This window comes from Sarcophilus harrisii, chromosome 1 (assembly GCF_902635505.1).
Source record: "Sarcophilus harrisii chromosome 1, mSarHar1.11, whole genome shotgun sequence".
Classification (NCBI taxonomy): domain Eukaryota; kingdom Metazoa; phylum Chordata; class Mammalia; order Dasyuromorphia; family Dasyuridae; genus Sarcophilus; species Sarcophilus harrisii.
Window position 1 is genome coordinate 532237988 of NC_045426.1, and position 12330 is coordinate 532250317.

The 12330-nt window shown below is 36.9% G+C and overlaps 1 protein-coding gene across 2 annotated transcripts in view; it reads left to right on the forward strand.

Moving 5' to 3' along the window:
* Window positions 1-1145: 1145 nt before the first annotated feature.
* Window positions 1146-12330, forward strand: part of SALL3 (spalt like transcription factor 3) — a 22289-nt gene continuing 11104 nt past the window's right edge. The window contains exon 1 of one of the 2 annotated variants that reach the window (XM_031946729.1): window positions 1146-1662. In XM_031946729.1, the coding sequence (XP_031802589.1) occupies window positions 1581-1662 (82 nt within the window). In that variant the 5' untranslated portion in view covers window positions 1146-1580. The remainder of the gene's footprint in view (window positions 1663-12330) is intronic. The other variant, XM_003760112.2, reaches the window with a different exon arrangement.

Consider the following 12330-nt stretch of genomic DNA (forward strand, 5'->3'; position numbering starts at 1 on the left):
GGAGGGCGGGAGAAGGAGGAGGAGGAGGAGGAGCTGCCGTGTGACCCACACCGCTCCCAAACTTGAAAGTTTATCTTCCCGAAATCAACAGCCACCTCGGTGTGCTCATTCCTCCTTTACGCAGGGAGAGGAGGATTGAACTCATCGATTTGTGAAAGGCAACGTCGTGCTTGAAGCCTTCCGTTGTGTGTCTGAACTGTGCAAGGGTGAAATAGTGGGGCTGGGGAGGGAAAGCAAATTGGACATCACTGCCATCACCCGCCACCTAAAACTAAGAAAAAGCCTTAAGGGCAAGAAGCTTAGTTGTGAATCTTTGCCTGGAAAAAAAAAGAGCTGATCACCACAAGAAAGAGACTACAGGTACTTAACAAACAGCGCAGAGAGCTCTGGGAAGGAAAACATCCAAAAAAGAAGGGGAAAAAAAACCTGAAAAGTGTCACACAAAAAAAGTCATCACAACCTGCGAGAGAAGAGGAAAAAATGGAGGGGGGAATCTTCTTCCTATCAATGGACAACAGGAAGTGACCACCACCAACGAGGAGGCTGTAACAGTGGGGGAAAGCAGCAAGACAAAGAAAGAAGAAAGAAAGAGGTAAAAGACAAAAAACTAGGCAAGATCTAGTTTTCTTCTCGAGGAAGAACAAAAGTCAGCTGGCAGGGGGAGGGGGAGAGAGAGAGAGAGAGAGAGAGAGAGAGAGAGAGAGAGAGAGAGAGAGGTTTTTGGAAGACCACAGAAAGTTTCTTTCCCCCACCCCTTCAAAGAAGAATAAAACACTGTCGCCACCAGCTTCAAATACGAGCACGCAAGAAGTCATATGAAAAGCAAAACAACTTCTTGTGAGAAGAGTGAAGAAGAAAAGCAAGATTAGAGAGTAGCATAATAAAGGGCGAAAAGTGGTGGGGAGAGAAAGCGCCAAAAGAAGAAAAGCCACAGCACTGAGGGACAAAGTCAGGATTAGAGGAAGGACACTGTATCCTTCCCTGAAATGTGAAGCTGCACACATGTTGTGTAAAGTGGGGGCGCACACGCCACAGCCCCGTGTGTGTTGTATGTGTGTGCCTGCATTTCTCGCTGCTGCTGCCGCCACCGCCGCCGTCACCCTCTCAGCTGCCGCTGCTGCTGCCGACACCGCCACCGCCGTCGCTGTCGCTGCTGCTGCTGAAGCCGCTCCCGCTCCCGCTGCCGCCGCCGCCGCCGACACCGCCGAGATCGGTGCGTCTAGCAGGAGGTGCTGGTGCTGGGGAGACACATCATTTGGCGGAGTGAAGCGGCTAATTGCGGAGCCCCATCCCTCATTTGCATAGGCAGCCGGAGTCCGCTGGAGCCCGGCCAATCCGAGCTCGCCCCCTCCATTAATCGCCATGCATTATTCACCAGCCTAATTACACAGCCCCATGCGCAATCCGCGCAGCCGCCGCCGCTGCCGCCGCACCGCACTCCTCAGACTCGCACCAGCTAATTCCCTGCAATTTCCCCCCCAACACGACTTATTTGCGAACAATTTTCACACACGCACCCCCCCCGTTTGCTGTTTTGCTGATGCCTCTGCAAAAAGCAGAACCAACTCGCAGTTAGCAGCATGTCTCGTCGAAAGCAAGCCAAGCCCCAGCATCTCAAGTCGGACGAGGAGCTACAGCAGTCCGAGGTAGTTTCTGAACACGGTAAGGGGCTCTTCTCCCTCTGGGGTCCGAGAAGGGGGAGGGGGCAAAGAGAAGGAGGAGGGCGTGGGTGGGCATGCCGCGGAGGTTTTGTGCGAGGCTGTTAATGGGTTAGTTTGGGCAGATTTGGGGGGTAGGATGGGGGGGTGTTGTTTTGTTTTCCTTGGTGTGCTGTAGGAAGTAAATTATTTGCTCCATCTGAAGAAGGGAAAATTGAAGGCAGTCGGGTGTTGTGTGTAGAGGGAGCGAAAGTTAACTTATTTTGAAAACAAGCGCTAAGTTTCAGACCCTCGACATTTCCCAAGCCAAGACGCCCAAATTGAGCTGCTGGTTTCCCCATTGCTGCGAAGACACCTTCCTAGGTTGAGTCTGCTCGGGTAGTGCTTTTGGCTACTGGAGTTTCAGGAAAAGACAGGGGGGGAACGGGGCAATTATCAGACTTGAGTTAGAGAGCTAGGCGTGTAGAAGATAAGGGAGCTGGCACCCGGGACAGCTCACGGTCCGCAAGTCTATTCCCTTTCTTCTAGTTTCTTTACGTAGAGTTCTGCTTGCCCCTAGGGCACGAGAGTTTGGGAAAGAGGTAGTGGGAGGAGGGGCTTTAAATTGTGACTGTGGGTGTTTGCTGTTCTTGAACGGAAAGTTAATGGGAGGTTGGAAACTCTATTATCTTCGTTCTAATTCTTTTCTCCTCTCATCTCTTCTTTCCCCGGCTTTCTCTATGTCTGTGCGTGTGGGTATGCGTGTCGCCTCTGTTTCAGCTTGTGCGCTGAAGCAGCAGTGACCGCCGCCGCCTCTCGGCCAGGGATGCCGAGGGCAAGGAGGATTGGGCTGGGGAAATGGGGAGGGAGGGGAGTGGTGGAAAGAGTAAGTAAGGGGACAGATTCCGGAAACAGCTCCTTTTCAACACTCTTCCATGCACACTCACCACAAACACACACACATATATACACACACACACACATACATACACAGATAGATACCCACAACCACTGGCAACTCCGGAGGTGGCTGTGGCTGCAATGACTGTAACTTCTCTTGGGGGAAAAGCTTTCTCCCCGAGGAGGATGCCTGTTTCTTGCTACCGAAGCATTGGGTGTGGAAGGACACTGAGGATTCGCTCCCCCCATGCCCCGCCAGATTTCTTCTCCGCCCCCTCGTAAGACCTCTGGTCCTTCTCCCACATTCACCGGCAGGCGTAGTTGGTGGCCGAGAGGTTCTCATAAGTGTGAAGTCTCTTTCGGGAGAAATTTATTTCTTTTTCTCTGTACTCCAAAATTGTGGATCTAGAGGAGGAAGGGATTTCTGTCCAGAACAGAGAAAGGAGCTCGGGGAGAAAAGTAGGGGCTCGCAGTTGAAAAGGCATCAAGGGTAAAATAGGGAACTCCAATGCGTTTTTGACTGATTTGGGGCAGCGGAGTTTTGTTTTGTTTTGTTTTGTTTTGTTTTCCGAGATGAGGGAGCAGGAAAAGAAATGCCCCAAAGGACTCTTAGTCAACATTCACTGCCATCTTTGTTCCCTTTCTGGTATCATGTCCTGCATCTGGCTTTTCCTACATTATTAGTTTTGTGATTATTTTGTATACTGGATGCATTTGTGACCCACCAACATCACCGCTTTTATTTACCTTGGGCCTTCCCTAGTTTTGCTCACAACTCTTCTTTCCATACGTTGAATGAATTTGTCTATAATTGACCAAAAACACAAGAAACAATTGATTTATTTTCGGGTAAATGTTTTATTTGCAATTACCAAACACATTTTCCCTTTATGAAGCGACAAAAGTTTTTCGAGTTTGTCATTTAATTTACTAAAACTGCGAAAATATGATTTGCAAATTAACTTGTTAGAAATGAGCGATTTTTTTGGGCAGTCCTGTAAATAAGAAGCTTTCTTTCCTTTAAGTGTTTTGTTGATTTTTAAGTATTTTTTCCGATCCTTTCTTTTCATTCTCTTTCGTTTTTCTGAAATGAGAAGTTTGTATTTAAGTACCATTCCTGTTACCAAAAGCATTTATTTTGCCCCAAGGAGCCCTTTCGTTCTAACTACTTTCAAAGTGAAAAAGAAAGGGGAAAATGTGTGTCTCTGTGTTTGTGGTTGTACCTGATGAGGGAGAGTTACATGAAAGTTAGAAGATGACATGGATTTTGACTTATTGAAGCTGAACTTTAGAACCTTGATGTTTAGGGTAGTCGAATCTACTTCATCAGGTTAAAACATCTGTCAGATTGGCAAAATTGCAAGCCCACCGCCACAAGACTACCACAACCTTTAGAGTGCTTGGGGGAAAAAAAGGATAAGTAGGGGACTGTTGCTACTGTGCAGAAGTAGGCGCATTGCTAAAGATGGAGGGTCTTTTAGCATAGTTAAGAAATAAATTGTTTTAATTATGCATATTTTTAAAGAATAGTATTGACAGTCGATAAGATTGGAAATAATTATAAGTTTTACGATAGAAATTAGATAATTAAAAATGGGCATAATCTTGGGGAGATAAGAAAGGAGATTTTAGAGTTTATTAGAGGGTGTTTTAAAGTTTGAAGCACCAAGAGTCAGCTTCAACAGTAGTTCTCCAGGAAGAGAGAGAAACCTTTTAAAGTCTTAAAAATATTATGGTTATTTTGGCACTCCTGTGGAATTCTTGAATTACAGAAAATTGTTAAGCTAGTTTGTGTCTGTGTGTGTGTGTGTGTGTGTGTGTGTGTGTGTGTGTGTTGATGATGGTAGTGATGGTTGTGGTGTTGGAGTGTTATCTATGTAGCCAAGTCACCCAAGATTAAAACAGGAGATATGCTTTAAGAAAAAAAAAAGAAAGAAAGAAAGAAAAAAAAGACAAGAAAAAAGAAAGAAAGAAAAAGAAGAGAAAAAAAAAAGAAACGCTTGCATATGGTGGGTAGATTAAGGACAAAGAATCTTTTTGTCATGGAAATGTTTTTTTTTTTTTGTTTTGTTTACTTCATCACATAGAATTTCTCACACTTGGTTTGTTTTGTATTGCCCTCAATGACTACATGATCAAATGAATGGATTTATTTCTGCCGAATGAGAAAGACAGTCTTTCCTTCAAAAGGACTACATTGCATCCCAGTGAGGAATTTTAAAGCGTTATTATTGTGGTTCCTGAATAGCTTAAAATCGGCTTTCACAGCAACCCCAAAATGCAACAATGTAAATACTTCTCAGCTTTGGAAGGTTGTTATCAAAATGTACTATGTCTTCTTTTATTAAAGCATATTTCGATTAATTGAGTAAAACCTCTTGTAGTGAATAATTAAAAGAGTATTTCTAGAGGAGGAAGAACTATTCCTTTTAAAATTTTATTTTAGAGATGTAAGCACGGTAAACTTAATAGTATAAACATACAGAGGGGTATGTAGCACACATTAGGAGACCCAAATGGGGTAAATCATTTACAAGTTTTGTAATGAATTACCTGATTTCTAATTTACTAAATAAAAAGTTAAAAAATATTTATATTCACATTCATTTTAGGAATCAAGCTTCTCTTGTCAAAATTATGTGGATTTGGTTTGGGTATTTTTGGCTGGTTTTTTTTGTTTGTTTGTTTGTTTTTTAACAGCCATTCACAGTTATAATCAAGATGTTGCCACAGCCCCTGATCATATTTTGCAACAGGCCAAAAATAGTTTTTTTAAGAAGCAGAACAGAATGGACAAATATTTCATTTCAAGACTTATTTTAAAGGCAGCTTAGGCCAACCATTAAAACAGTTCCTCTGCTTTGCCACTTTGATAGTGAGTATCCTATGGAACATGGGTGACTTCTCTATTAGCCTAAATAATTTTTTAAAATTATATATGTGGATCATATTGATTGCTATTACCCCCATATAATTAAACAAAATATTTAAAGAAGAAATAGGTACCTGAAAAGTAAAATTATCAAATACACACCACTACCACCCATTTAATTTTGAGTAAATACGATGGAAGATAATCATGAGTCCCCAATATGAAGTTATATGTGAGGCAGTCACCTTAAGAAGTGAGATTGAAATTGGAAGTTACAATTAACTAAATTTCTTTAAGCCACTTTGGTATGGGTACATCAAAATGTTAGAGCAGTTTTTATGCATTGAAAAGATTAGGAAATTTTAAGGTAGTTGGAAATGTCATGATGTACAAATAGGTATTGAAATTTTTCTGACAACTTTTAGGAGTAACATACAAAATCATGCTAAAAACTGACAGTACAAAATAAATATAAAAAATAAATCCTACTATATTTTAAAGTTTTACTTTATGAGGTCAGAAAAATAGGGTTATAAAAGCAGGAATAATCACATAAGGATGCTATAAATTCATTGAAAGAACCTTTTTAAAAAAATATAATCACTGCTCTGGAATGACAAAAATAATTCTGATAAATTTCATATATGTAAAGTATAAAAGTTATTTCTATATTTTTGTGACAGTTTATTTCAGCAGTTATTCCTTACATATTCTTTAAGATAACACTTTCAAAAATCAACTGTTCACAAATGATTTTTTTTTCCTCCTTGAGAATTAATAGCAAAAAGAAGACAGGTTTCAGATTCCATTAGATTCATGCCATCAAGTAAAGTAATCTTTTTGCCTGCTGAGAATTTTTATCTCAGAAAAAATTAATTAAACATTTTGATGTCAACAAAACTTCTATCAAGCACTTCTAATGGGTACTAATCAAGATATCCTATATGTGGATGATTAAAGTATTTCATCTTACTAAATAAAACAACTTGGAAAATTCACATTGTAATCAGAAGGGGAAAATACAAAGATGTGAAGGGAAAGTACTTCCCAACTTGAGATGATTTTTAATTCAACTTTTAAAAAAATTACTGGCAATAATTATTCTAAAGTTTTTGTGGCCTTTCCTCTCCCTTCCCTCCTGCATAGGCATGATATTATGAAATTAATTTAAAAATCCCTTAAGTGATGAAGAATGTGATTTGAAAATTTAACAATTTTATTTACTGGGCTTTTTAGATTAAGAAAAATAGAACCCCAAGTTCACTGTAAATAAACCCATTTCTTTTATCTTTTAACATGCATGTTTTGTTTATACTGTTTCTCATACATACATGCACTCACACTCCACATAGATTTACAATTCAGCAAACCAAAAGGAAACAATAGATATAACTTGCTACCATAAAAGAATAATTGTTTTTCAGAAACATAAAAAGTAAGGGTAACCAGTAAATAGGAAAAGATGAATTTACACCCATTTTTAACGAAACACATTAAGATTAGTTTTTATGATTTTTAGAGGTAGATCATTTTAATGTTGAATGGAAGGATGGCCAATTAGTTGTCACTGGTGAGAAAGAATAGCTTTTTTAAAAAAGTTAAGAAAATCCTTAGGTACCATTCCTCTTAAAACTTTGCAGAAAATAAATGTTCATTAGATCATTCTTATGACATTCAGAGTCAGGAAAAAACCACTATGAGTTAACAGCAGGAATTACTTAGCAAGTTGATTGTTTGTTGTACACAAGATGATGGAAAAAGCAGGCAAAAGTGGGTCAGATTTCATCTTGGGCTGCTAATCTCTTAGAAGTCTTACCATTCATTTCAAGGTGGCTGTAAGGACATTTTCTCTTCTTTGAGAATTCAACAAAAGCATAAATAGCTATGATTTCTTTTTTAGTGACCATTTTTGCAAGTTTGACATACTTAAATGTAAGTGCTGCATTACATTTTCATTTCAGCGAATATATGTAATTGCCACATTTGTATTGTTTGTGACATTCCTATTGAGGACCAGGAGCATTTTATGATAATACAAATTGATTTAAAATATTCCATTGACATGATTTTAATAGAATACTTATCATATCTAGGTGTTCAGCTTTTATGTTGTACATCTACCTGATCTGGCTTCTACACCAGGACAGACATATCTATAGACTGTTCAGTCAAGATATGAGTCACTTCTACTGATGATGAAACCAATCTGAAAATACATTAAATTAGTTAACTTGGACTCATTTGTTAAAACATAAAATTTATGCAGAATTCTAATATTGTACCTGCTATTCATTTTAATAACTTTTATTTTTAAAAACTAACTAGTTTTTTCTCCACTTTTAATTTCATGTAAATTTAAGCTGTGTTCTTTTAAATGTAGCATTTATATGCTACATAATTTTTTTAAAAATAGAAAAATGGGAAAGTAAAAATCATTCTATAAAGGCATCTTATAAATTACAGAAAATGTAAAAGACTACACATTCATGTTAAAATGACTTACAATGAATTATATAATGCAAATAGCTAGTTAGAAAAAAACAAAAATATGGATAATAGTTTTAATTTATCTTAAGGTTGATTTTTTTCTAAATTAAAGAATAGCAACATGTAGCCTTAAAAAAATACCCTAATGAATAAGAACTGTCAAGAATAATAAGGTATTTGAATATTTTACATCCTATGCCTCTTCTTCCTGTAAAGTCAGAGCAGGTTAGGTTGCTACTTAAGACCCTCACCCCTTTTGCATTTTCTGTACATTAGTGTCTAGTGTCGTATAGAATGTCATTGCATTGGTGTCAGTGAAAAGGTGGGATTGCATCGAATGCCTGCTAGCTTCCGATGGACTCTCCCTGAGGGTGGGTAGTTAGAAGTGCTTTGACAAGCCTTGCTGATTTAACCTTTGCCTGGTTTGCCCTGCCAGGGGTGGCCACTAGATGTCAAGCTCATAATACAATTAGTACATCTGTGCAGTTGACCTTGGCAGCACGGCTTACCACTGTTCTGTTAAGTGTTAACACTGAATTTGAGTGTTAACTAGAGATCCCTGTGAGTTTGCTACATGCTGCACAGCTTATCAAATGCCCATCTAGTTCAACACAAGTGTTTACAGTTCTTAAAGAAGGAAAAAAGGTTTTCTTTTGTGCAGCTTCTACATCTTGAACTGTTTAATTAACCCTGCAGGTGCCATAGGATTTTGTCTTAATTCCTCTGCGTTATTATTCACTATTTCGAGAGGGACCTCTTAATAGCACTATTTGATAATACTATTGCATGACTAGTATATAAGACACAGAATCACTTGCTTCTGTTACAAGTGGTAACAAATACTTTTTTCCATCTTGTTATAGGATGTTTTAGAACTGCACAGTGTTGTTTTTGTTTTTAATCACTTGCATTTACCATATGTAAATCCCTTGTACTTAAAACACAGCATTTCAGTACAAGCAACAATAAGTGATTTTGCTCACCTCCAAAATAGTATCAGTATTACAGTTATTATTTTAGCTTACCATGTTGTTGTTTTTTCCCCCTTTTATTATTATATTCATTTAGCCCATGCTGGGTTTTCATGAGTTTGAGGCGTTATTATTTAACTACTGTTGGTTTTACTGTTTGGTTGTTATTGTTGGGAGGTGGATGACTATTTGTTTTTATAAGTAGTGAACTCTGAAAAGACCAGGTTTTCAAAATTCAGTTTGTGGGTTATTGGAAACTTTCTCAAGCAGGCATGCTATGAAATAACAGATTTCAATTCATCAGTTAAATTTATAGAACGATGTACTGTCGAGTAAAACTATCAACATGCAAAGTCACAAGCATTCAACACAATCTCAAAGGTGGCCCTCTGAAATCTGACTTAAAATTTTAATATCAGCTTAACATTTTAATGCTCATATACATTTAATTAAGCACAAAGAATGATATATGTGGATACATTAGAATTATGGTTACATCTACATGAAAGGCCTATTGTGTAAACCTGAAATAAAACAAGCATCCTATTATTTGACACAACATCGTGTTCAGATAGTTAAAACAAATTGTGAGTGTTGTAACTATCCCACATCTGCATAAGTACATAAAGAAGCCAGTGTTTTCCTGAACTAGCGCTTTGCTGCACAGACTAAAAAAACTGCAAACGTTTTCAACAGAAGACAGTTGGTGACTGTGCCACAGGTGGTTGTTACTTAACAAATTCGAGATTTGGGCCACTGAATAGATCAAACTAAGTGTGCCAGGTCAGTACTAGTTTTTACATAGCAAGAGTGCCCTCCACTGTTCAGCTCCATATTAACAGCTTTTGTGGTCTGTGAAAAAGGACAGAAAAATTTTCTATTGAGTCTGGAATTTCTTCTACATTGTTAAACACAGTAGGGGTCTCTATTTGTCTCCTCCTGTTTCACAGCTTGGGCTCAGTATGTGATAATTCATCTTTCTTTATGGGATTCAAAGCTATCATAAAGAGTTAAAAAGAATTAATTTGCAAGAAAATAAGTGTCTCCTAACAATTTAAGAAAACTTGAAAAATGCTCTGTAGATTTTTAAGAGGTGGTAAAGCTGAAGTAAAAAGTATGCTCTCCTTCTCCAAAGAGCCACATGTCATTATAAAGTTCCCAGACAGAACAGAAAAGTGAACATACATTTTCCAACAGGAGATAGGTTTGACTTGATCCTATATGAATTTTAATAAACTTAAATAGTACTTGTATGGTGAAGAAAGTATAGTGGAATAAACGATGGCTTGCCCAGTCTGACAAACAGAATTATAAACCATCTGTCCAATTCTTTATTTCACTAGTCTTTAGCAATTGGGTAGCTTATTTATAACCACCACCACCACTATAACCCCCAATGAAGTAAAAAATAAATTTACTATGAGCTATTGTTTAAAATGACTTTATGTGTATATGAAAATGTGCTAAATCTAACTATGAGACATTGAAATTGAAATGCAAAATGTCAGCATTTTTTATTTAATACACTAAAGGTTAGACATTATCTTACATTAAAGGAATTATTTTTCTTTTATGAAGTATGTTCCAGACTTTTAATGACAGGTATTTTAACTTTATTAATGTTTGGTTTTATGCTTCACAACACAGTAATAAGTTAAAGAAAACATTCTTTTTTGAAAATTTTTCTCTCTCCATTTCAGACTAGATTTTATTTAATTAAGAAGCCTTAAGGAGATTATTGCCAGTTTTAAGCCATAGCTATCTTCTTTATATTCCTTACAGAATGCTAAAAATGTTTTTTGACAGCATTCAAACCAAATGACACTCCAATGTACATTTAGTGTCTATGTCTACCTTTTAAAAACGTTTTCTAAAATACACTATAAGAAAAATACCCTCTGATTCTAGCCTCGAAAACATTTTCCTATGTATAGACTCTTATCTAATCTTACTGGAAAGATGCCTTACTCGCCAGCCATTTTCATGCAAAACTGGAAGTGGCTTAATAAAGAACAGATCAGGAATTAATCAAAGCTGAGACAATAGTGAAACAGTTTTTTGGCTCCTTTCACATTGAGAGAGTTGATCCTAAGAAAAGGAACATTTTGTTAAACATTCAGTATACATTTTATGAGTTACCCTAGAAGAGAAAAATTTTAAATTTAAATCTATTCCAGAACAGTATTATCTTTAAAACTGTTAGAATTCTGCTGAAAGGTTTGAACAGATATTTTTTCCTCTTTAAGAAAACTAAGGCGAATAGATCTTTTTGCAGAAATACAGTTTGAACAGTGATAGAAATGCAACCTTTAAGTACACAGAGCAAAAAAAATTGGCACAGCTGTGAACTTACTTTACACATTTCCTCACTTTAGCTGAAAGAACCTCTATACCTTTTCAGCGCCTATTTTTCTTATTTCTCTTCCTGAATGCATGTAAGAAAAGAAATTTCATGTTCCATTCAACATACACATGTATGACTTGAAGCACAAATGTTTGATCAGTAGTCTTCCTGGTCTTTGCAAAGTATTCTTCCCCCATCAGTACCTTGTTACCTTCCACATATTCACACAGAACAACACAATATTTAGATGATGTTATAATTTTTTTTAAAAAATTACTGTCCCTAGTTATGTTTAAAGTGACAAAGAGAAAAGAATCTAATAAATATAGCTTAATTCATATACTGGATGCATTTTTTCCTATTTTCTACACTATTACCCTTATGTACTATAAATTAATGATGGCTATTTATAGGTTCAAATCTCTTAGCTGTTGAACTGCCAGTACGGAAAAATAAATTACTTTGATGTCAATTATGAAGTCTACGGTGCTTGATTCTTAATTTCTCCCTCTTGCAAATTTGTGTGTGTGTGTGTGTGTGTGTGTGTGTGTGTAGTATGTGTGTGTGTGTGTAAACATAATACCTAGTTACATAGTACTAAAATAATCATTACTGTTACTGCTATAATATTTAATAAATTGTCTCCCTGTTTGACTAAAATGAAAATGCTAAAGTTCTGTTATTTAATAGATGTGTTAACATAGTTTTAGAACTTACAGACTAAAACAAAATGCATATTAGTGAAAATGGACAAGAAATGATGAGATACAGATTTGTGAAGATGACTTTTCTTGGATTAAAACGACGTCAGAATTCAAGGATTTTAAACTATATGCTGGATAGTGACTTCATTTAGATTTTCCAGTATGTATTTTCTTCTATTCCAAAATAATATCAAAGCATATTTTCACCAAAAAACAATGTTATTTAAAATTTATAAGGGAGAATTAGGCACAGAAAGAGGTCACATGATTTTTTGCTTCTTTCTCACTCATTTTTTGAGCTACATTAGAAATCACAGTGTTTTGGTGTTTTGTTTTGTTTTTTCCATTTCAAGAAGGGTGTACTCTGAAGTTTTAGAAAACATTTTGCTGCTTACAAAAAACTGTTTCTAACACA